Source organism: Dermacentor albipictus, chromosome 8 (genome assembly GCF_038994185.2).
Source record: "Dermacentor albipictus isolate Rhodes 1998 colony chromosome 8, USDA_Dalb.pri_finalv2, whole genome shotgun sequence".
NCBI classification, from domain to species: domain Eukaryota; kingdom Metazoa; phylum Arthropoda; class Arachnida; order Ixodida; family Ixodidae; genus Dermacentor; species Dermacentor albipictus.
In genome coordinates this window covers 131,403,944-131,430,170 of record NC_091828.1, presented here as the reverse complement: position 1 = coordinate 131,430,170, position 26,227 = coordinate 131,403,944, and the positions used below count along the sequence as shown (strand labels likewise).

The 26,227-nt window shown below is 46.2% G+C and overlaps 1 protein-coding gene across 1 annotated transcript in view; it reads left to right on the top strand.

Moving 5' to 3' along the window:
• Positions 1-24,176, top strand: part of LOC135896981 (dual specificity mitogen-activated protein kinase kinase 4-like) — a 69,224-nt gene extending 45,048 nt beyond the window's left edge. The window contains exons 7-13 of the mRNA XM_070524471.1: positions 1,624-1,743; positions 1,974-2,025; positions 3,368-3,495; positions 5,961-6,035; positions 10,886-11,037; positions 11,390-11,435; positions 16,253-24,176. Coding sequence (XP_070380572.1) covers positions 1,624-1,743; positions 1,974-2,025; positions 3,368-3,495; positions 5,961-6,035; positions 10,886-11,037; positions 11,390-11,435; positions 16,253-16,348 — 669 coding nt within the window. The 3' untranslated portion in view covers positions 16,349-24,176. The remainder of the gene's footprint in view (positions 1-1,623; positions 1,744-1,973; positions 2,026-3,367; positions 3,496-5,960; positions 6,036-10,885; positions 11,038-11,389; positions 11,436-16,252) is intronic.
• The last annotated feature ends 2,051 nt before the right edge of the window (positions 24,177-26,227 follow it).

The following is a 26,227-nucleotide window of genomic DNA, read 5'->3' as shown; positions in this document are numbered from 1 at the left end:
CGCCCGAAGCCTCGACGGACACGCCGGGAAAGTACGCTTGAACAGTTTCTCGGCCATGACCGACACGCTGGCCCCTGTGTCCAGCTCCATGGAAATGGGGTGCCCGCACATTTCGACGGTCAGCATGTATGGCGGCACAGACAACGGTACAAGGCCTGTGTGCCACATGCCGAAAATCGGCAGGTCCTCGGCCATGACGTAGAGCCTGGCCGCAGAAGAACTCCAGCCTGCTGCCGCACGCCCCTGCCGCGTACCCTTGCGATGGCTACCCTGGTCACGGGCTTGTGTGGTACCTAGGCTTGAACCAGGCTGCTGCTGCTGTCTGTTGTTCGTCCTCCCTCTCCGGCATACCCATGCCAGGTGCCCAGTTTTCCCACACGTGAAGCATTGTGCTTGAGAGAACTGGCACTGTGAGGGAGAGTGGGCACCACCACAGCGACTGCAGGTACTGCCCTTTGTCGCCAGCTTGTTGACAGCCACTTCTGCCGACAGTGAGCCAGTAAAACGTGCAATCTTGCTGGCGTCCTTGTCCGCAGCTTCCATCGCCAGCGCTGCCTTCACAGCATCTTACATCGAGGGGTCAGGTAGCTCCAGGAGTTGTGCCTGCATGGCGGGGTTGTTTATGCTTCAGACGAAACGGTCCCGGAGCAGCGAGTCCAGCTGGTCCCTGAAGGTGCAGACACTCGCTAGCCCTTGTAGCTCAGCGACGAACTGCCCAAGAGTACCTTCTTTCCAGCAGCTCCGCTTATTGAAGCGGAAACACTCCACTCCATTAGCATGGACGGTGCCGGGCTGAAATGCGAGTGCAGTATGGCAAGCAGCCCACCCAGCATCTTAACATGCAGCGTGGCTGGCTTGAGAAGGTCGAGCAGGAGACTGAAAATGCTGGTGCCACAGCTGGCGAGGAAAATGTCTTGTTGTTTGGCCTCGGGTGCGACGTTTGCCCAGAAGAACACGTGGACTTGTTCCTCGTAAATTGGCCAGGTCAGCCATCTCCCTTGAACGGCTCGAGCCTTCCCGACAGCGGCGTGGCGGCAGAAACGGGGGGCGGTATTTAGCCGCTCGCAGCGGCGTGGGACGATTCGTGGGTACTCATCGCCATCCTCGTTGCCAGTGTCACGATCCACCAGGGTTCGTGAACAAGGGAGGGCCCGAGGCACCCTCCGTTAGACAGACGCTCCACAGCGTGGTGTTGATGAACGATGACTGACCGCCGAGCACCTGTGCTCGTTGGTGTTTATTAGGTGCGGTGACCAATGTTGCCTACCAAGCCTGGCAGATTGCTGAGCATGGCGGGCCAATGAAGATTATGTCCGAGGGGGCGCCACAGGCTTGTTACACTAACAAGAATAAACTTGCCCAGCAATGTGTGGTGGTGTAGAATAGAAGAATTGGAGCATAACATTTTCCACGTGTAAGTTGTCATGTTTCATTATATAGTGTTCACTTTTGAATCCATTTTATCAAACCCCTGGTGTGGCTAAAATTTTGTGCAGTCTTCAGTCAAAAGGTTCTTCGCACTGCTTCACTCAGTCTGCTAATGCTCAGTTATCCACCCTTTCTATTTTCAAGTGACAGTGGTAGTCCTTAATGTGTTCTATAAAAGTGTTCTGTCCATTATAGGGTGACTGCTGGATCTGCATGGAGATAATGGACACATCACTGGATAAATTCTACAAGTTTGTTTATGAAAAGCAGCACCAACGCATACCCGAAGCTATCCTGGGAAAGATCACGGTTGCCGTAAGTGGTGTGTTTTCCCCTTGGTGTAGCTTCTTCTGCCAAGAGAAACCTAGGGCATTGTCTTGAGATGGATCCTTTCTTTAGGTCTGACTTTAGCATGATTGCAGCAAGCTTTTGTTTTGTTATTTCCTGTACATTAGACATTCAGGGTGTGCAGCTACATGAAATTAAGGGACAGTTCATTGCCATCCTGTCCGGTTCACTAACTCAGCACACTTCTCTCAATGCAGACTGTAAAAGCCTTGAATTACCTCAAGGATAAGTTGAACATCATCCACAGAGGTAAGTGCCAGTTTTTATAATCTTTGGCACCTAACAATGAATACTACAGTCGAAACGCATTATAACAAATTAATTTTTTTTCCACATTTAACTTGCAGCGCACTAAAATACAAAGAGTGCCGCATGCTGTGTGACCGTGCACTGCAATGCAGTGGCCCCAAACGTTATGTGAAAGCACTAGCTCGCTATCAGCAGAAGCCAGCACTGACAGCTTGTCACTTCGAGGCCTGTAACTTTGCTATTCACTGCATAATTTTGAAAAGAAAAAAGTTGCGACTGTATTTTCATTGTAGACCTGTACACACTGCCATTAACCCTTTCGCTGTCGGACCTTTCTGGCCGTAACGCACCCCCAGTGTCGGCTTTGTTTCAGGGAACGAGCATAACAGGGAATAAACATAGCAATTTATTTTTGCTTATGATTGGTATACAAATAACATAGTCAATGGAATATGCACATTTCAGTGTTCTGCAGCTGTTCTTAGTAAACATCATCAGCAGCAGCAGCCTGACTATAACATCCGTTCAACATCCGAATCTGACGATGCGGAACTCGCCTCTTCCTTGGATGAGACGCTGTCCGAGTCCGAATCCAAGCTCGGCTCGTATTCTGAATCCGAAGAGCCACCGCTTCAATGAGCAAGCGAAGGTCCCACGCGCTCAGCCATCCGAAAGTAATCGCGTGCAGGGAGGATGCGCTTTCAGTCGCCCGCACAACGGAGAGAAATGGGACGTTGTGTGATCAAGGAGACAGAGGTAGATGGAAAAAGGCTAAAACAAAGTTTAAGGGGCTTTACGTTTACTGCTGCAAGCCGGAAGTGAGGGTGTGGCGAGAGAGCGAAAGCAGCAATCGAGTCATGTGTCGGTTCCTTTCGGAAAGGCAACGGCGCGTGCCCCTGAACTTGACATGCCGTAGCAGACACACCAACAGAAGAAAAATAAAAACCTTCAAACCAGCGGAGATGGCAGAACAACCCTTGAACCCAGAACCACACGCATGCGACGCATGATCCAGCGAAAGCGCCACTCAGCAAAGAGTACCGCACCGTACTCTTCAATACATGTACCAACACAGTGCGGGGCGAAAATACAAACCTGTAAAAAGATTCAACAGATGGCGCAGCCAGTCCAGGAGCGTCAGCTTTGCGCTTAGGCGCGAAATTTTGAACACACGATAGAGAACGTATCGGTACGTCAGTGACAGTGAAAGGGTTAAATCAAAAATTTTCTTTTAGTGGTTTTGAGGCCCTTTAAATGTTGTGTAGGTGCTTTATTGTGCCCGTTTTGTTACTTTCAAGGCCCAAGCTAATCTTGCTTCCTTTCTGTCTTAATGTCTACACAGATGTGAAGCCCAGTAACATTCTGCTGGACCGACGAGGCAACATCAAGCTCTGCGACTTCGGCATCAGCGGCCAGCTGGTGGATTCCATCGCCAAAACACGAGATGCTGGCTGCCGCCCATACATGGCGGTAAGTGGCATTGCTTTTGTAACATGCAGATATGGCATCGCTAAGCTATTGGATGTGTTGGCACCCAGAAAATCTTTTACAGCTTAAGGGGACACTAAAGGTTAATATTAAGTCAACGTGGACTGTTGAAATACCATCCCAGAAACCTTGAAACGCTTGTTTCATGCGAAGAAGAGACTTATTTTAAGAGAAAATGCGTTCTGAAGCATCCGCATACCTCTAGCGCAGTTCAAATCACCCACCCTACGATTGAGGAATGGTGACGTCATGGTCTCATAGTGACATTGTGCTGTTGGTGAGCAAAACGGCACCCGCAGAGGGCGCTACGGCTTTTCTGTGCAAAACACAAACACGCGGCCAGAAACAGAGCCAAGACAGCCGACAGCAGCGCGAAAGCGGAACTATGGTGGCTAGCGGACGGGAAAGCACGCGGCAATAAGCTGGTTCTTCATTTTATGACACCAATTTCGGCGCTCGTTGCAATGGACGACCCTGACAATGACACATTGGCTCGCGATGCTGGGCTCGACTTCAGTGATTTAAGCAATGACGAACGTGACCTGCTGCTGAGAGCTCGCGCTACCGGCGTCGTTGCGTACTACTACGACGGCAACTGTATGTCATGGCAGTACATATTCGCACATTTGTAGATTTTCCTTCATGAAAACCAAATGCTGCACTCACCTCGATAAGGTTAAAATAAGGATAAGATAAGATAAGGATAAGAACAACTGCAGGTCTTCGACCTGCAGTTGTTCTTGCGCTTCGGAGAATGCAGGCAAGACCATTGGAACAGCGCTACGGGGAAGCATTGCTTTGAAAGGCACTCCACACGACTTCAGTAAGTTGGCGTTGAACTCGTAATCCTCTGGAAGAAAGTTCATCGAGCATACTATGCAATTTTTCGGCTCTTTGCCAACACGCTGTGGCAGAAGTACAGCACTTAACCACTTCGAACGGGGAGGTTCACTCATTGGCACACAGTGATAAGTAACGTTGGATTCGTCGCTGCAACTGCCATTGGCCAAGTTCTGCGGACCATTCGCGCATCCCACGACATCACATGGACATGGCATTCTCACTGCTTGTTCCAAATGCAAGTTTCGCGAGCCAGCAGAACCAGCACAGCATGACGCGATAACGAAACAACTGAAACTCCGAAGTGTGCGCGGCGCAGAGTCGAGCGAAACCGAAACCTTTCGACCACCCATATTACTGAACGGTAACATCAAAATGTAATTTTTTCTTAGAATCGAACAGAAGTAGACAAGTAGCACTTTCTTCCGTCTTATAACCTAATGAAATGATCTTTTTAATACGAGTAATTGAGTACTACTGACATAAATTATGATGAGGAGTGCCTTCGTCATCGGGCTAGTGCCGTAATGTCGCTGGGGGGTCTCAAGTCGTGTCATGCATTTTCCTCAAATTCTTGGTTACTAAAGCTCTGTTCGCGATTATATTGACGCCTTAGACGGTTTAGAGCATTGCTTTATCACTTTAACTTGACTTCATAGTAACCTTTAGTGTCCCTTTAAGCTGTTATGGGCGCATTCCAATAGCAGTTTCAGTTGGCAATCGTTCTCTTGAAAACGACACAAAGAGACTTCATCGCAAGGATCCTCTAGTGCTTGCTGCCAAAACTGCAGCTCCTGTGAAGCCACTCCTCCAGCTTACACTGTGACTGTGCTGCGTGTGCAGCGCATGCCTGCGACTTTTTTTAAAGAAGCAGAAGAGCAATAGAAATGCACATGGTGAATGTATTGTAGCCTAATTAAATAGGTAAAGTGTTGTGATGGAAGGCTTTGAGGATGTTGGGCCCTTTTATGGCGGATGCACTTCCATGCTGTAATAATTCCTGCCATTGTTGGTTTAGTGAGAATTGGTGGCAGATTTGCTATTGAATGAGCTTGCATTTTAATCATGTGCTTGTAAAACACACTGTAAAGATCACTAATATCCGATTTCTTTAAACTTTACAACTTTTGCTACCTGCAGTGGTTGCTTAGTGGCTGTGGTGTTGGGCTGCTAAGCACGAGGTCGTGGGATCGAATCCTGGCCACGGCGGCCGAATTTCGATGGGGGCAGAATGCAAAAACACCCATATACTTTGATTTAGGGGCACGTTAAAATTACCCCAGGGGGTCCAAATTTTCGGAGTCCCCCACTACAGCAAGCCTCACAATGATATCATGGTTTTGACACGTAAAACCCCATAATTTAATGTTTTTAAACAGATTTTGCTATTTATAAGTTTTGCAGCATTTAAAGCGTGGAACAGTTTTCAAGCAAAGGATAAATAAAATGCCATAGCAATAAACTAGCTGCACTATTTAGCAACCGTAAATGCCTGTCTCACTGTGTATTTGTACTTCGAAATTATAAGGTTTGAAAGTATAATGCAAGAAAGACAGGCAGGAGTGCATTCTTCAATTAATTTCTAGCACCATTGACTCTATTTGCAGCCTGAACGTATAGATCCTTCCAGTGCCATTGGCTACGACGTCCGGTCTGATGTATGGAGCCTAGGAATAACCTTGGTGAGTTTTTCTTTTTTTCTTTATTTATTTATTTTTACCCACCCCCTTTTTTTATTATGTTTTGCACAGTTAAAATACAGTGTCATTACTCCCAATATTACGTTAGGTGACTTATTTATTTGTTTAGTTCATGGAGGGTTTCAGCCTCTCTCTTCCTAGTACAATGGGACAGTTGCTATGGAGAAAAAAAGAACTAGAGTAAAATTAAAAGTGTTTTCACTAAATGCAGCTGCTACAAGCCCAGGTAATAGAGTGACTGCACCAGAAAGGCAGTAGTCCTCTGTTGAATCGTATTTAAACAAAGTTGCCAACACATGAACACAGCGCCAAACCACAACCGTAGAGAAAGAATCTTAACAAGAGTGGACACTTCCATAGACCCCAGCGGCCAGATTGACTGTAGCGCACCAAGTGGATGGAATTAACACCTGAACCACACGTCCGGTTTCGGTTTTGGGCACACATGTTTTGAATGCCGTTCGTTCAGAAGATGGAATTTTCTAGTTACAAGTTCCCAGTTTTTAGGCTCCTCGGCGTTAAATTTTCCGCATTCTGCCGTCACAAGCAACACACTCCCGTGTTATCACTTTTGGCAATCGCTCGTCGCATTTTCAACAAGCATGAGTGCTGAAAGACGGTGTGTGTTGTTGAGGGGGTATAAAAATGGTCAAAAGCTTGTCCCAGTAAGATTCGATACACGTGAAACTGTGTCACCACACCATGGCCGAGCTGCTTTTGGCTTACTGCGTCACAATGCGAGGTGCGGTCACCGTGCTTTATAAATACCCCAAAAAGTAACAAAATTAGTCATAATAATGTGGGGGGTCACATCACGGCCGAGCTGCTTTTCGCTTACTGCGTCACAACGGCAGGTGCGGTCACTGTGCTTCATAAGTACCCCGAAAGGTAACGAAATTAGTTATAATAATGTGGGGGGGTTAGAGAAAGTGCCATAAACCTGTCTTAGTAATATTCAGTATGCGTGAAACTAACTGTATCACCACGCCACAGCCGAGCTGCTTTTCGCTTACTGCGTCACAACGCAAGGTGCAGTCACCGTGCTTCATAAGTACCCCAAAAAATAAAGAAACTAGTTAGAATAATGCGGCGCGGGGAGGGGTCAGACAAAGCGCAAGAAGCATGTTCCAGAAAGATTCTATACATGCCAAACTAACTGGCCACAACAGCCGAGCTGTTTTTCGCCAACTGTGTCACAACGTTCGGTGACATGCCGTATAAGTCTAAATTGCTTGAAATTCAGCACAAACGACTTTCAAACAAAATTTCTCCCATCCAGTAGCGTAGTGGCGTCAAGTCAAAGTGCAGAAGGAACGCAGAATACACCAAGAGCCCAAGAAGCCAAGCTGCATCCAGAAAAGACAAATGGGTCGCCAAACAGGCGACGCTCAAATGTGCGACCGGCCTCGCTTGCATTGGTCACGTTTGATGCATGACGCATGCATTTGGCCCGTCTGGCATATCATTGTCTTGTCGCTTAGTAACAGAAGATAAGTAGGTCGCAAAGTGTAACTTCTTTTACATGCAGAACTTTTTAGTTTGAGTGGGAAAGAATAAAAAAACATATGACACTGTAAGTTCATTTGATATTCTTTTTTTCTGTTGCTCGCATCAGCTAATGGATGAGGCAAACACCAAACGTGACAAGTTTCCTGTTGCCAGTTTTCACCGAGTGTCCCTCCTTATTGAATTTCTTTCGCTATGCCGCAACTTTGGTCACTGACTCCCAACAAAGTGGCCTGTACTGCGTCTCGTACTAAACAGGCAACGCTGTGGAAGCTAAGCAAATAGTGGAGTCTTAGAAAGTCTCACTGCATGTATTTCGCAGCGCAGTTGTTGCGACACTTTCTACAGACTAGGTACATCATATATTGCAACTACAATTTGTGGATGTAAGGTTGTATGAAATCGCATGTATTTATGCACCTTTGTCCTTCCAGCATGCGACATACCAAGTTTTAGTCCCAAGCACAAGCAGTGGTCACTGGTGGCAGAAACGTATCGCTCCACTCTTTCAGTGGTGAATAGGTTCGAATCTGCGACACCTTCCATGCAATGATTTACATAATTAGTTTCATCATTAATTTTTCTTACATGAAATTATGTGACACACTATTTTTGGTTATGTGTGGGAGCAGTCTTCCTGGCCTTGCTTGCCATGTGTGAAACCGAGTGTAGCGGCCTCAGGAGGTACGGCTGTGACATAAGTTTGCAAAATGCTGTTGGAGTGACAAGCAGTCAGGCCACTCCTGTATACCTTGACCTGTAGAACTCATTGGCAATCAAGTGTGTGATCACACACACTGGCTACACTGACGGCCGTAGTTGCCAAGTTCGGGTTTGTGTGCGGCTCCTTCAGTGTCTGAAAAAAATTGGTCAGCATACTATGTTGAGCAAGGGTAGCTTGAAGTGGTACACTCTGGGCACACTTGTGCATTTTAGCCAGTGGCTTGGTTGGACATTGGCTTGGTTGGTCAGCAAGCCAACACACTGAACTTGGGAGATCACACCAATCACATGGTTCCACATTGACAATAATGTAGAGGTTGTGTGCATAATTTATTGATCCTGCATAATTTGTTGAACACGGAAACTTTCCAGCAGGCATCACACTTGCTTGTGTGTGTGTGTATTTTTTTTTTTTTTCCAGTGATCATACAGTTGAACCCACTTATAACAATATTCAAGTGCCATGAAAATTTCATAGTTTTAACTGGATTGCATGAAAAAATCAAAATAGGGAGATGGCAGAGTTGATGTGAGAAAACTATATAGACAGGGAAGCCAATATCCCTCCCAGCCACCCTACTCCACCAGGCTGCTGATTGCGTTTACTCGTTTAACTGTTTCCTGGGTGCTCCGATCGCGCGTAACGAGCCGCAGCTGTCGGCGGTAGAGAATGGCACTACTATAACGACTGCAAAGAGGTGTCTCGGGTGGCAAGCGATGTGCACTGCCAAGGCATCCCTTTGGTGGCCCCAAAAGGGGCCTTTTAAAAATTACGAAAAGGCTGCCGCCGCAGCCTGTCAGCTTGAGAAATCCAGAAGAAACACTGAGGAGAGATTGTCACAAGCATCTCACCACGTACTTGTCACTGGCTTGCCAACATCCTTCTCCAAGGCATCCAAGCGATCCACATAGTGCAGCGGAAGGTTCCTTGCAAAAACAAAGCCTCGGATAGACTAAATCATGCCAGGCCTCCTGTGAGGACAACATTCAGGCAGCCTGCCCTACCGCGTTATCGCTGCCATCGTCGCCATCGCTATCTGATACAAGCACATTCACGAAAATCGCCTCATCAGTTAAAAGCACTTAGTTTCCAAATCTATAGCTGTGTGCTTTCTTTTCACCAGCAGCGGTGTGCATTGCCGCTGGTTAGCGGGCGGATCAGCCATTTTCCTTTTCAGCGGTGAGTCAAACCGACTGTTGGGCAAACGAGGCTGACAAACTGCGTGGCCAGGAACGATTTCGACGCAGCCAACAAAGACAACGCAAATGATTAAGCTGTTTGCAGAGCTGTGCTGAATGAGGAGACAGTGAGCAACATGCAAGCAACCTGCAAGCAGCGCAGTTGATGCGGTCTATTCGTGTTTCGGAGGGTGGGGCGGCTTAAAGCTATGGGCGCAGCCCGTTCGTGTTCGGAGGGGTGGAAGGGCAACAGGAAAGAGGCGTGTGGAGATTGGTGGAAAATGAGCGCACGGCGGCTGTTGCAGCAGCAGCCCATTGTGCAGCGGCTCGAATTCCTAGTTTTCTTTTTTTCTTTTCAAGGATTTCGCATTTCACTACCTTTCGACTCTGGCAACCAGCAGCCAGACTTCATCATTATAACCGATAATGCGGCATCGGGGCATTGTAGTAAGCGGGTTATTTCACCATGGAAAACATACAAAAGTCGACATCAAGTGACGGTGCAGCAGCTTCTCATTGTTATAATCGATATATTGTTGAAGTCGATATCGTTATGAGTGGGTTCGACTGTATTACTTCTCATTTTTTACCAATATCGGTGCGGGCAAATATCAAATCAACAAACATATTTTTATCCACTGTGATGTCATAACGATTTTCCTGTATTCATTCAGATAGAGTGGAGTCTCATTGCTATGTTCTTCACAGGAGTCCGCAAATAAAATGTATCATCCGAAAACCGTATTGTCCACAGCAAGCTCCAAATTTTATGAAAATGGGTGTACTCGGTGACAAACTCAATGGCAAAGGTTTGCGCAGCATTGAGGGATACTGCTCCACATAACACATTATGCGAAGCAGCATCATTCGACGACACATGAACCCCAGCCAATGCATTTTTATTCAGCAGCGTTGAAATAGCTCATCAGTTTGCACTGAACCTACTTCTTTTCAATGTCCATAAAAAAGTTCTAGAAGTTAAACAAAAGGAAGCCGCTGTTTCCTCTTTCAACTAGGCAGCGGCGTTCAGCCACCTGCAGTGTGCCACGTGCATCTTTCCTGCAATGTGACTGGGGCTTAACACATTGGGTTCATGGGCCGTTGGAATGTTGTTTAAGCTAGTACACTGGCATATAAACCTATGAGCTTTAGAAATACCAGTTAAAGACTACGATTGCAATATCTGTGTGAAAACACATTACTTCTATGAGATGTAGGCCAGGAAAAGGCGAAAAAACTTATTATGCCAAAAAACATATTATGCAGGATCATATCAACGAGCTTTCACTGTACCTCTCTCTTGCATTAACACATCAAGCCATGATTGTTTCAAAGCGTGAATGGACAAGCACAATTGGCTCATTTTCTAGCTCGTAACTGCCATCTTCACTGAATTTTCCACTCTCCTCTGTGCTGGTGTACAGATTGAGGTGGCCACGGGGCGGTTCCCGTACCCAAAGTGGAACAGCGTCTTCGAGCAGCTGACCCAAGTTGTGCAGGGGGACCCGCCGCAGCTTAGCCCTAACGAGAACGGAAACTGCTTCACCGCCGAGTTCGTCGACTTTGTCAACACCTGGTAGGCCCTTCTCCTCTCAAACTTGCACAATGCTGCTGCCAGAAATAGTTGCCTTTTCGGCCTCTTTGGTGGTATAAACATCTAGTAGAAATCTGGGTACCATGATAGAATGTTTCGTTGGGGTGAAGGTCATTGAAATATCAAAAATTGTTTGTCTCAGAGGAAGCTCTAGCACAGGGCCAGTTTCACTGTCTCTGTTCAAGTACATGTGAAATTTCATAAATGCTGTGTTTGAACCACTCCTCCACTTCAAAAAACAATTTCTTCTAAACTCTGCAATGTCTGGCACTGTCTTGCTCACATTCAAACATTGGTGCTTCAGTCAAAGCAACTGCCTCTGTTGTCGTTGCAGTCTCACCAAGACCGCCCATACGCGCCCCAAGTACAAGCAGCTTCTGGTGAGTCCTAACACCTATTTAACCTGGCATGTGATTGCATCTATACCCCCACCAGGGTGTCTACCAATGAGGAAAACTGGGAGTTCTCGGGGATCTTAAATAGTCTGGACACACTCAGGGGAAACTCAGCGAATTTGTGCTCTGTCAGGAAAATTAGCTGTAATTTTATTGAAAGTGAACGAAAGTCACGGTGATGCCGGCTCGAGCAACAGAAAGATTGTAACGAATTGTCTTTGATGCCATGTCGTCAACTGGAAGAGTTAGGAGTGTACAGTCAATAACCGATTTTCCGGACGCCTGATAATTCGGGCGGCTTCGCGGCACCGCCACATACCACGAGTCAATGTATAAAATAGTCGTGACATTTCGGACAGAAGAACCCTTCACCGTCCAATTTTCCAGACTTTTTGCTCTCCACAGGTCCGAAACGGCATTAATCAATGCCACCACCGCCGCCATTTTGATAACCTCACCCGCACATCCGTTGGCAGCTGTAGCCACCATCGCAGCAACTCTAGGCCTAGCTGCTTCAACATTCGCTATTAAGCACCTTGCCGTTTTGTGCCGTATTTTCATTGAAAGACTTCCCTGCTGTCGGCAGGCACCGACTCCACCTTTGTAATCTTCGCAAATGGCTTCGAAGCTCGGAAAGGTTGGCGCGTTGCATGATGCCAGTTCCCAGAAGTCAGCTTCACCTCGGTACAGAAGTGTTACGCTGTGAAGCACAACAAGCATGGGTAGGGGCAATTGTCATGGTACAGAGTATGCATTCCTTAATTATACATGCGTGCACTGGCAACGCTTGCCACCTCCGAGATGGGCAGTGCTTCACTAGCAGCGACTGGTGTTGCCGTTAGTCTCCCTATGGGCTGGACTTTTGAAGTGGCAGTCAAGGGTGCAAGCCGGGTCCCGAGGTGAGGCCTAACGTGGTCGGCGTGCCGGTGCCACGTGTTCCCGTCCGGCATGCGAATGAGCAGCGATGAGGCGCTGGCAGGAGACATCGCCTGTCTGGCAGACCAGGGTGAGCCAGGATGGAAGTTCCTGGTGACAACTGGAGCTCCCGACTCCGGCAAAGGCCCGGGACGGCACCCTCAGTCAGCAGCCAGCTTCTGCTTCAGCTGCTTCAGGAGTGCTGTGAAACAGAGGTCTGGATGCAAGACTTCCAAGGGTGTCTTGACTATCCCGCCCAACAGGAGCTCACAGGGGGCACGGCCAGTGACATCGTGGGTCGTACCCAAGCAACCTGCGTCCAGAAATCCCCAGCCTGGCTCTTCATGAGCGTGTCCTTGATGGTCTGCACCACCCGTTCGGCTGCACCAATTGAAGCAGAATAATACGCAGGACCATAATCCGGCGGATTACGTTTTTCGTCGGCCAGGCCAGGTGCTCTGTGCTGGCGAAAGCGGAACCATTGTCAGACGCGATGACATCCGGCAACCCCTGGTTGGCAAAGTCCTTTCGCTGTGCCGCAATGGTCACGCCTGCTGATAAAGTGGTGACAGGTAGAACATCCACCCACTTCGGAAAGGCGTCCGCCACCACCATGAAGTAATGGCACTTGAAGGGCCCCCCATGCAGGCAAGACCAGTGTCTGCATGTGTCTCTGTGAGACACTGAGACACATGCAGGCAAGACCAGTGTCTCTGTGAGAACGGCCAGGGGGTGGTTTACACATGACGTGAGGCCAACTGGTGCTACTGGCAGACTTTGCAGCTCTGCACCATGCGAGCGATGTCCTGGTCCAGGCCATGCCAACAAACATGGGACCGGGCCACCATCTTTGTGTTTTCTATGCCCAGATGACCTGCATGCAGCAACTTCAGGACCCTGGACTGAAGACCTTGTGGGATCACCACCCTGGAACCCCAGAGTAGGCAGCCCTGCTGCAGGCTCAGCTTGGCGGCCTTGTGGCTATAGGCCTGGGGAACCAACTCCTTCCCTCAGGATACCGCCTTGACCACCTGGGACTGGAGTGGGTCCCGGCTGGTTGCCTACAAACTGCAGATCTGGAGAGGACCTCTGGGTGCACATGCTCCAGCGTGAACACTTCAGCAGGCACCTCTGGCAGGGGCATGTGGCTCAGGCTATCAGCAGGTCCGGTCCCAGGTCCTTTCCCAGAAAATGTCCCGCTGTTTCGCCTCGGATGTATCGTTTGCCTGGAAGAACATATGGGCTTGCCCCTCGTAGACTGGCCAGGTGGACCCATCTCAATACCTGCCAACTCTCCCAATTCGCCCGAGAGACTCGCGATTTGTTACTTAACTTTCCGTCTGTACGATCACTGTCTTACATCTCCCGAAAAGTAGTCTCTGCTTGCGCAATAATAGTTTTTGCAAAACAGGCACCGCGGAATCTACAGCCACATAGTAATCGTCAGCATCACCAACAACGGCCACACTAGCACCATCAGTATCGACTAAGCAGCCGACTACGGTGCCTAGTAAGCCGACCAAAGCCAGAGCCAATGTAGCTCTTACATTTCATGCATAACTTCCTTCATGTTGCATCTTGTTGCTGTTGCTTGTGTGTATGATTAGTGTTGACTAGGCCGTCTGCGTGGTGCACCGTGTAAAGTTAGAATTCTCGTGTGCTTGATGCCATGGTGCTATTAAAGCCCAAGAAAAGGTATTTGCAGAAGTTCTTGCGTTCTTATACTTCTGAATTTCCATGCTTTCTGATATCTAGAAAAGGAGAACATTCTGCATGTTGTACAACGTGTGGATGCAATGTCAGCATGTCTCACGGTGTCAAAGGCAACTTGAAACTGCATGTTTCCATGGCGAAGCATCAAGGCTATGTTCGCACCAATTAGCAGCAAGGCAACATAGTGAAGTTTCTCCAGAACAAGTGCGACGACAGTGTCATACGTGTGGAGTGCCTGTTTACGAGTTTCCTCGTCGAACACAACCTACCCCTTAGTGTCCGCGACTACATTGGGCCTCTTCTACGAAAAATGTTTCCGAAATGCGATGAGGCAAAGCGCTATACGCAACTCTGAAACGCAACTCTGAAGAATGCGGAGGTGGCCAACCTGAAATTTATTTCACAGGCATTACTTTCGAGTCATCGTTTCTTTATTCAGAGTTTCCCTCGGCTGCTGCACCGAGATTCCAATGAATCTGCTGAAGCCGCTTTACTCTCAAAGCTGAGTTTGCCACACAACAGGCATAGTCTTCCAGAAGACATTCTGAATGAAGAAAGGTGGGACGTGGTCTATGGTTGGAAAAATGACAAACACTGATGGAAAACATGTTTCACCGAGTTGCTAAGGTGATGCTGGATTTACTCGTGATACCGCATAGCAACACAGAGTGTGAAAGGATCTTTAGCACGGCGCAATAAACTACGACTGAGTTCCGCTCATCAATGTGCAACACAACCCTCCATCACCTGCTGCTAGTGAAGGGCCATCAGTCTGGACCATGTTTTTAGCAAAGCTACTCCGCCAAATTTTTGAAATGAGCAATCTCTGCTACTGCAAGGTCCTGCCAAAAGGACTCGTCGAACCATGCCTGAAAGTTAGAACATAACCCCTGCCCCCCCATTGGCAGGAATAAGAAGTCTCCCGATTTTTTATCTCGCCAGGTTGGCAGGTATGCATATCCCTCAAACGGCTCGAGCCTTCCATACAGCGGCATGGCAGCAGGAACGGTGGCCATGTTTTGCGACTCGCGGCGGCTTGGGTTGATCAGTAGGCTGTACTCATCACCAGTGTCATGATCCGCCCGGGTTCGTGAACGAGGGGGGGCTCGAGGCACCCATTGAATGTTTCTACAGACGCTCCGCAGCGTGGTGGCGGTGAACAATGACTGACCGTGAGCAGCTGTGCTCGTCGCTGTTTATTTGGTCTGGTGACCAATGGTACCCACTGAGCCTGGTGGGCCACCAAGCCTGGCGGGCCATCAAAGATTATGCCTAAGGGGGTGTCACGTGTTTGTCACAGGGCAAAAGTGGCCCTTTTTTTCATTTTTTTTCTTTTTACTGTGTCCTAAATGTCACACTTTGGCTTAATATACCTTTCCCCTCGTTCACTAATAACCTTGCCACATTACATATTTTCCGATCTAGCAGCTGGGTCAGTAAATTTGACATGAAGGGGATTTACAAATTGTATTGACCATCTCTTGGCTATTGCACATTACTTCATTAACTACATTTTACATTTCATAAGATGCACAAACTGTTCACATTAGTGGTGTTTAAAAATTGACTAGCCACCATTACTACAGTTCAGCCTCATGACAAAGCCGCATCTGACACGAAATACTACCTTTACATCAAATATTTTTTTTTATCCTAGGTCCATTAAATTGTAGAACCAGTTTCCCCCTAACATTCAAAAATTGACACTTGATAATTTTGTTAAGGCAATCACTGGTTGATGCCCGTGATTCCTAGGACCATGTATTATACACTATGTTTATATGCATACATGTATGTATTGAGACCTTTTTTTTTTTCATATTTCTTACACTAGTGCTTTGCTGTGTGCCTTGTACTTTTTATTTGTGTTCCGCTTTTGCTGTGTGTGTGGCACCCTTGATTTTGTATCCAACTCCTGCGATAACCCTCTTAGGGTTGCAGGGTGTATAAAGAAAAAAAAACAGGCATGTGTCCATTACATGCTGATATTGTTGATATTGTTTGTTATATCTATGTTTCTTGTATCCGGGTTCTGTTATTATCTTGGCAAGTTGTCTTTTGGGAAAAATAGCTTTAAAATTTTGAAAAGAATGTGGCACACGTTTCCGGATTCCCGCCACTCTCTCTTCATTTTTGTCTGTTTTGCCAAAACATGCCATTTAACTCCACTGCAGGATCATGACTTCATCAGGCGTGCCGAGCGGGACACGGTGGACGTTGCATTCTACATCAGCAACATTTTCAGCAAAATGAATGGCATGTCTCCCTGATGAGAGAGAGTCATCCCTGAGGGCTTCCCAAACACTTGTCACCTACTGCGCCCGCACGCAGTCAACACTGCACATCACCGACCGAGCAGGGTTGCCGAAGGGCCGGCTCTTCTTCCCCTTTTCCCCTGTATGATAGCATAAGCCTGTTGTGACGACATCAACGCCCATGTCGACATAGTTCTGGTGTTGCCAGTCATGAAACCTCTTGAGTGCACTGATTGGGGCCTAGCTAAATTAAAGGAGTGGTGTGGTGGATGGACGAAGAGACAGTACGAGCACTAACTCACAGTTGGTTGAGAGCTGTCGTTGTTTAAACAAAGCCAGAAATTCTCTCAGTCTGCAGGCACCAGCGCATTTGAGCAACCAGGTAGCATTGCATCAAGCAAAATGCAGCAGATCTGACGAGTTCAAATCTATATACAGTGTAGACCACTTATAACGTAAGTCACCGGATTCCCGTTGTCCGCACTCTATAAGCGGTACTGAATTATAATCAAAACAACAATTTTCAAGGCCTGCACTATGCAAATCGTGTGCACCAAGCAGCCACGCATATGGGGCAATAAAGGAATGCGGCCAGAACATTTGCATTCAATTTATAAGCGTAAAGAGTTACCTGTTTCTGGATGCCCGAGGACCAGCCATTACAAACGGTCTTCATGTAAAACAGACAACACACAAATCAGATTCAAGAGATGCTTTTAATTCTCGCTCCAAGTGAAAAAATACCGTTATTTTGCTCTGGCGTTGCTTCTTAACGGCCTTGCTAACCACTTCATCTTCTACGTCGCTTAGGTGTTTGAGAGCCTCTTCACTGAGGTTATTTGCAGTGCATAAAACTTTCAGTTTGTTCAGATAGTCAAGTGTGTCCTTGCACAAAAAGTCTGGGATGTCGATGTCATCCTCATTGCGCACTGACTCAAGCACAGCCTCTTCTTGGTCACCCTGCACTGCTGCTACTATGGCTTCATCAGTCATCGCTTGTTCGCAGTCGTCCACATCGTCATCGATGGCTCCGAAAAAGTCTCCATAAGGATCGCTTTAAGAGGCTTTTGTTGTTCCTGACCAAGTCGGACCATACTTCGTCCACGCTCACTGGCTAGTTGTCTTTTTTGTCAGTCGGTGCATTGGCGCCGTGGTCGCGGATGGAGCCTGCCTTTTCGATGCACACCTCAATCATCATTAGTTTGGCTTGCCACCAAGACGCAGTGACCATGTCTATCGCAGCTCTCAAATCTATTTTGAGAGGGCCCTTACCATTGCAAATGCAACATAACTTTCTCACATATGCTATTCTTGTAAAGCACCTTGACAGTCGCAATAACGCTTTGGTCTCATAGTAGTATTGGCCGGAAGGAACTTCAAGCTTACAGCCCTCAACATTGACTGCATGTTGTGAGCCGTGCAGTTATCCAAAATGAGGACAACACACCGCTTTTTTGCGACCATTTTTTCGTCAAACTTTTGTAGCCATCCAGTGAACAGGTCTTGAATCATCCAAGAATTGCCGTTTGCTTTGTATGTCACGGGTAGATAATTCGTTTCCTAGACGCAACGCGGCAGTGCATAGTTCCCAATTATGAACAAGCGGCGCGTGTTTGGCCCATCAATGTTGGCACAGAACAAGACAGTTAGACACTGTTTAGAAGCCTTGTGGCCATGGAAGGACTCACCTTTCATTGCTACAGTGTGATTTGAAAGCAGGTTATAAAATAGTTCAGCTTCGTCAGCGTTGTATATATCGCGGTCCACATGTGCTGCAAGCTGCTTTGAGTTTAATATTCAGCCAGGCTTGTACAGCGGTGTCATCGGCTTCTTTGCTTTCGCAAGACGCAACTCTGCAGGTTATCCTGCAACTGTCCTCGAACAGCTGAATGCAACTGTTTAGTGGGTTGAATTCATTGCGCCACAAAAGATGGCAGAACACTTCGCCTTTGTTTGCAAAATAGGCCAACTTATCGACATGTTCTGTGCCCATAATTCCTTGAACCATTGGAACAAGGCAGCGTCAACGTCTTCATATTTTGCAGCATAAATACTTTTCCTAGATGCTGACGCAGCATTGATATCCAACTGCTCTCGCACCTTGTCCCGATTCTTCCGAATTGCCGATACGGTGGTGTCCGTAATGCCATATTTTACAGCCATCTCAGGTTCTTTTTTTTTTTTTTCACCCCATTCTCCACTTCTTTCAAGATGTTCACCTTCATTTCGAGTGAAACAGCTTGTCGTTTACTGGCACCTGGTAGAGCGGACGAAGACATCAAAAGTATGAAATCGTGATCAGTCAGAGGCAAAATCCGAACACGAAGAGAGTCGAGGCTTCCGGGCTGACAGACGAAGCTAGTCACTCTAGCCATGCTGCACCACATTGTTCGTTCGCTACATGTGCCCTTCTCCTCCGGACAATGACGTAGTGTCTCTTTCTTCCTATAGTGCTCCTTGGGGCACTGCCTTGAGAGGAGCATTTGTCATCTCGGTTGGCTTCCGGACTTCCAGGCAGCCACACTGTGACCGGTATTTCGACTCTCACAATTGCACTATGAGAGATGTGCGTCTACATAAAGTGCTTGGAAAAATTAACAGGAGTGTGAAAACACCGCATTATATCTGGTCCTGCACTTTAAGCGGTTACATTATAAGTGGTCTATACTGTACAGCAAAGCTTTGTGTGAATGCATAAAGAGTCGAAACACAAGTTTGTGTTTGTTGAATGTCTGCACAGAGTGTCACAAAAAGGCTTTGTTCAGGCATTGTAGAGAGGCTAATCCAATGCTGCTGCCTCGGATGCGAGCACCGTCTGGTAGTGATGCAAGGAACCCAGCGGCACGCACGACCTCTGCTGTGATTGGTTCACCTTTTCAACTAGAGAATAGCCATGCTGCAGCACCTAACGAAAACCCGGTGAGATTTGCAAAGAAAAGCTTTGCGTTTAATACATAAAAGGTTGCGGTCATGTTGCACCTAATGGTCTCGAATGCGGCTTTTTTGCCTCGTCAGTGCAACTGCAATGTAGGACACTTGTCTCTTTACCATGTAATGGCACTAGCATGCAGTGCGCCCAAAGTTCCCTGACGCATTCATGACGAGTTATTTTCCTGTACGAGATATAAGAAGGGTGTTGCAGAAGCAAATTGGCATCTGGTGCCATTGACTATAACTGTGCTTGGTTGCCATAGAAACTATGCAGACTAGGCAATTGTCTTTTCAGCCCTAACAAGTGACTCCATGTCCCTAGTAATGTTTTTGACGCCATCTGGCCGCACCACAGAGCAGAGTTCCTGCTTCCAAATGTTTCTTATGCTCTCTGATTGGAAGTTATTTCCTGTCCTACCCCTACTGTCTTTCTGTGCTGCCTTTCAGAACTTTCTCTTGTTTTCTCTTGTCAGTTACTGCTTGTATTGCGGATCTCAGCAGGTTGTGCCAATTGAGAGTTGTGGGCTATATACAGAGAAACCTGTGGTTTACACTTAACAACCCTGAAAGAACATTCAGCAATTTACATTGTTCTTTAGCTCATCTTTTGCTGCAAGAATGCGTTTTGTCAAGATCTTTTGTTGCCATCAGGCAGTAAACCAAGTCCATTGACCTGCAGCATGCTTGATTCTCTAGTGGCACGACTAGCATACGATGGTGGTCTTCCTTTTTTCCTGGTGAACCTGGCAAGCAAAAATTTCAAGTGCTTTATTCAACTACATGTACAAAAAAAAATTCAGTGTCACTGCAAAATTTCAGTGAAGACCAGCAGTGAACATGAAATTTTATTTTGATGCAGTCAAAATAAAACGTAGGATATATAGCATAATGTAAGCCTCTCATGCAATATATTGTAAACAGATGAGCAGTTTAATGGCAGGAGTGAAGAAAGACTTGACAAGGCATACGCTCACTTACAACTGATGTTTATTGGAAAGTTTTTCACGAAAGCAGTAATTCACACTTGCACAGTCATACAGGGCCAACAGTGCCAGCGATAAAAACCTTTGATATCAGATGTATCTAATTAGCCCCTTCAATCACATTGTTCACATTTATGGACGCGACCTATTTTTGCCATTTCTGTGCAGTGGTAACAAGGAATAGAGCACAAACATTAAGCCTAGGGTAAATTGAACATTCCCCCAACCCAAATTACTGCCATGTTACTTCTGAGTGTTATGTATCGTTACAGGTACCGCTTTGGTGACGGCACTGCCATGTTTTTTTTACGTAACGTGGTGCATGTCGGTAGCAACCTCGAAATATTTGTTCTTTATTTTTTTAAATGCTTGCCACCAATAAATAACTTGTGCATGTAATTACAGCGGGTGATTCAAACCTTTCCATGAAGAAACATAGCATGACTGACTTTGCAGTATTCAAATATTTAGTTACTCTGTAATTATGATGACCCATCATAATATGTACAGAGAGTCATTCAACTATTTGATTTGTTTTCAGTGGAGTCCCAAGCACCCTGGCATAAAATTACCTGTGTTTCACACATGTACCGACAGTCTGTCATAATTCGTGACTGAAGGGACTAAAGACCGTAAATTTAACAGTTAAGAAAGCCTGGGCCCTATAATGGAAACTTATTCCAAAAATTTTTCGTTCCAATCTCCTGACGTCAAATTTACGTAACCACCGATGCAAGCATCAGGCAGTGACCCGCAGCGTTGCCTGAACAGCCCAATCAAACGCCCTCCTCGTTTATAGGAAGTCACTTATGCTTGCTTTCAGAATGAATAACATTGCCTACATTGAGCGGTTTTTCTTATCTAATTGGCTGACAAGAGGCGAGGAGCACACTCACGTGGAAAGGGTATCGATGAGGCCGAGCCAGCGCACTGAAAATAGATAACCGGAGGAAGAGAGAGGTGCCGGTGTCTGCGATTGGTCCGCTTTCCCTTACTTAGCTTGCTGTGGCTTGTCTAAAATCGTGGCGGCACTGAACGGACAGTTAAAAATGCCACTAAAGCAAATCCTCAGCAAAGAAGAGTTGGAAGAGCATTGTCGTATATGTGCCGAAAGGACTCAATAACATTATATGGCCACGCAAGAAGTTTTGTTATACGCAAATAAACTCATGCTCTCCCCCAGGTGTGAGTAGCCAGTGCCTGAGCAATCAGCGACAGGCATCCTCTATTCCTTTCACAATGGGGCAGTCTCCGGCTATTCAGAAAAGAATCCAGTTTTGTTTGGCATATTAATGCATCTTTGTCACGTACATGTCACTTTCACGCAATAAGTTCTCGCGGTTGTGTGACGTCAAGTGACAAGCAGGTGAAGTGGGTGCAGCCTGAAAGCTTTTGACCAATAGCAGAGAGTTAATGGCGAAAAGGCATCGAATTAGAAATAATTACTTTTCTTTTGTTCAGTCGCATCATGCATAATCATTGTGTACACATTATATCAGATTGGGAGCTATCGCAGTTTTCATGACGTCGCATGACACACAGGCGAAGTGGGGGTGGTCTAAAGTTTTTGGCCAATCGCAGAAGGCTGATTGCAGAATTGGAATAGAAAAGTTTGGAATAGTTTTACGTTATAGCGCCCCCTATTTCTTTATCAGTGAGTGCTACAGAGGTCACACTAATGCACGTGGCTGAGTGTACAAAAACCTGGCCAGCTTCTGTGATCTCCCTTGCCAGTCTGTCTTTTGAATTGCTAAGAACGACCATACAACTAAACAACAGAATGCACCCGCAATCTTTACAGTGCGCAGACAAGTGTACACAACCCAGCACGACCTTCAAAGACACTAAATGCTACCCGAGTCTGTCATTTAGACACCGATCCATCTGTACGATGTAAACATTTCTGCAGCTCAGCCCCAAATGTGCTTGACATGCTCTCGTGCAAGATTGAAACAAGCATAATATGGCTGTGAACAAAAGGACATTCTGGTCTTTAAAGATCTTTGCAAAGCATTGGAACATATTATTTCAAATATGCAAACATGAGTTCAATGATTGTGAACAGTCTGTTGTTGCGGGGAAGGGACAATAGTAAAGCTTCATGACTGGCAAAACCTGGGGCAAAAATCCAGAGTGTAGGTGCCGCAACTCTTAGCAAAGTTCCTCGACACTACTACAGGCTACCAAAGCAGCGCCGAGAGCATTTGAATATAGCTGCTTGGACTACTATTGCTGGATCCATGCAAAGTGCTGATGTCTGTGCAGTGAGTGTGCTCCAGTATGGCATGCCAGATGATGAAACAAGTGTTCAAGTCATTCTAGTGTGTCTGAACACACTGCTTTGGAATAAGTTGTTGATAGGGGTTTAAACTCAAGTCTTTCATTTCTAGATTTCTCTGTATTTCTTATGGACTGCTTATTTTTATAAGATTTTGTAAGCTAGTGGATGTCCCAACTATATTACTTTTGTGGTTGTCTCCTGTGGTAAATGCAGTGCAAGCTGCAAGCGCTTTCGTTCTTTACACAAGTTAACTAAACTGTTTGCCCAATAGTGGCATTGACCAGTTTTGCTTATTTTTGGCGTGCTTTGTTGGATTGACACTGGATGTTTAGTCTGTTATGCTGACATTGTGAAGCAGAAAGGAAGTGGTAAGCGGCTTTGCTCAGATTTATTTTATTGCAGTTGGACTGAGCCAGTAAATGAGTTGCTGGTCCTCTTATTCCAAGCATGCTGGTATTTGCCATCTGGTCTGTGTCTAAAAAATACAGAGCGCAGCCATTATGTACATACTGTACATAGACATGCTCTTAATAGCTTTCCAGACTTTTGACATCCTGCAAGATCTGACAACCGTTCCTTCTGTTTCATTCGCAGTCTCAATTTTATGGATTGGGCTTAGGAGAAACTTGTGCCCTAGTTTTTGATGCAGTCTTAGCACTTTGGCCTTGCATTTGGCGTACAGTGTAATCATTGCTAAATGTTCACAGGCACACTCTGATGTTTGCTGTTTAAAGATGCAATTACTCCTGTCTTTTTTAAATGCATGTCCACATTCTTGTTGACTGCAAGATTTCATTTTAGTTAACGACAATTCTAAATTAAATTTCTGGAAGACACTCGATCTTTATCTGTTAGTACATATGTGTATGAACCTTTGAAAGATGGCCATGGGGCTTGTGTCCACCTTGCAGATATTTAAAATTTTGGTGTGCAAGCTAAAAAAAAACATCTAAAGTCACATTAATTTGTCATATGTTCTTGCAAGTAGCTTTGTTATGGGCTACATACATACTCAATTTTTTGCATAGTGTAGGGTTTCGGCCCCCGCTGCTGAAGAAAAACAAAAAAAAAGCAGGCTCCTTGATGATGATGCCAGGAAAATGTATGCCGATCAGAAATTTGTACCAGCAATACCTGAAACGAACTGGCTGTATCGTTTGAGAACCAACATATTTTGCATAATAGCCTCCTCTCCTGGCATTTGCAGCATTTGTGGTGTTGAAGAGGGAGTGATGGTGGTTGCAGTTGTAGCTGCACAATGGGCTGTATGTTACTCAAGAGGCTTGCCATGTGCCCAGATTACCGCTGTAAACGGTCCTCGTTGTCGTCTCCAAGCTGTGCTTGAGTACACGAGTTGGAGGTGCACACATACCATCATGGCCCGACCTGTGGATGTCATATTCGTTCTAGGCAGACTCGTCTGAAACACTTTATTCTGCACCATTTCTTTTCTTATTAGCATGTAGCTGTCACAACCACATGCAAAGTACGCCTGCAGAACTCCTGTTTACTGGGAACGGTGTTTGTGTCGTCCTTAGACAAGACTACCGCCGCCAGCTCCTTTTCCAAGCTCATATGGTGATGTTTTGTTTTATTGCAAACATGTTTTATGAAAGAAATGCAAAAATAAAGGAAAGATCTAGTCTGAGCTGTTTTGTGCGATTTACTCGCAATAGCTTTTGAGTAGTGCAGCTCACAGTGAGCGAGAAGGGTTGGAGGATCCTCAAGACCTTGATTCAGTCACAAATAAGGAAGCCAGAGCAAGCTTTGAGGAAGTTATGTTTTATTCAAATGTAAAAATAATGAGGTTCAAGGAAATGAAAGTGGACCAAAAGTTTCATCGACGATTACGGTACTCCCTAATGCGAAGTTTGAGCTCAACTCTATACGTGTTTTCATTTCGTGATACGTTGAGCATCCCACCGATCACCGCACTGACTGGCAGAGCCGTCATGCGCGGCCCTATATATTGACCGGCTACACAGTTGCTGCAAAGCGGCAACTGCAGATTACCCAACCTTTATCTTTACTAGGAAGTGCTTGCAGTGAATGCGATGCACAAAGACGACCTTTCTGGTTTTATTATTATTCCCCCTAGATGGCCGGCGCCGCGGATGGATGGATGGATGTTATGAGCGTCCCCTTTGGAACGGGGCTGTGGGCTGCGCCACCAAGCTCTTGCTATTATACTGCCTAATGTCCTACCTAGTTTAAACAATAAAAAAAGAAAAAAGGGTGCTATGAACTGCCACAACCAAATTTTCTGATCCCCCATTGCGAACTATGCTTTTGTACGTCTCCGTCTTTTGTTGTTTCCCTACTTCCACCAATCTTCCAATCGCCTCTTACTCGCGGATGCGCTGACGTGAGCGCCATCTGATGGTGCTTCAATATGGCTTCCTCGCGCTCTCTTCGCGGCAGATTCAACGCAATTTCGTTGCAGGCGCTGAGACCGATTGCGCGCGTTCGTTCTTATAATGGTGCTTCATTTCAACTGCAGATATGACACCTTTTTGCTACGTATACATATGTGAGGCATGGGTTATGCAACATCTTCAATTTTGCTGTCAAGTGCGCCGTCTGCTAGCGAGCGCGCGTTCGTTGCGCGGACGCTGCCGGAAGCCCAGTTTTTCTCGCAGAAAGTCTGTGTAGTAAAATTTTTAATGGTTTTACTTGCTTTGGTGCGCCCGCGACTTTTGTCGACCGGTAACAATTGTAGTTTTAGCCAGCTGAACTGCTATTTATAACATCGTTTGCTATGCGTAACACGTAGCTATTACCACAGAAGCCGCCTATCTGCAACATAAAGCTACGTAAGAAAATTTTATTGATATTGTCACGTAGTAAGGACGGCAAAGAACACTAACAATACTGAATGGCGAAACTAACTTTTATTGGGCGAACCTGTGCCCATAAATACAGGCTACACTTAAGCACAAAAACGTAGTGGTGACACCTGATCTGATAGTTTAGCAGCGCAACGCCGTATCCACTATGTAGCCACTAATTAGCCTACCGCGCCGCTCCCCCCCCCCCCCCGTTTTTTTTTTTTTTTTCTTGAACGTGGACGGACTGAAAAATTTCACATGGCTTACGGGCCAAACATAAGCATATATACTGTTTTCGGCGCTTGAGGCCCAGCCGCAAAGAGATCGTACCAATTACTCCGCATTTGTGTTACGCGAGGAAGACTGAAACGAATAGAATGTTGCGCTGCAGTTTCTTAAAATACTTACAGTAAATCTGAGTACAGGACGCCGTATGGGGCAGATATGTTTTATTTGTTGCAAGTGGCAAGCAGGAAGGTTGCATGTTTTTCCGTCTGCGTTTCACAAGACCTACTGATGGAAAACTGTATGCGCAAAATCTTTGGATAACAAGAAAAATGTCCAAAGGGAACCGTACAGTAAATAGATTGAAAGCCGACAGTGCAGCCGCAGTGCAAGCGCAATCACGGAGCGTCATTAAAAAAATGAAATAAGAGAAAGAAAGGCATCCATTCCTAAGGCATAAATGCATGTCAAATCCAATTATAAACACCGTTTGAGCGGTGTGAACACATGCCAGCGCACGAAGTAGCACTAATTACCCTTCCGTGAAGTATCGCCAGTAGTTTCGAACGGCGCGACTATAGTGATTCTAGTACACTATAGGCGCGACCTTGATGCGGCCCAATCACGGAGGAAGGAAACTAAGGAG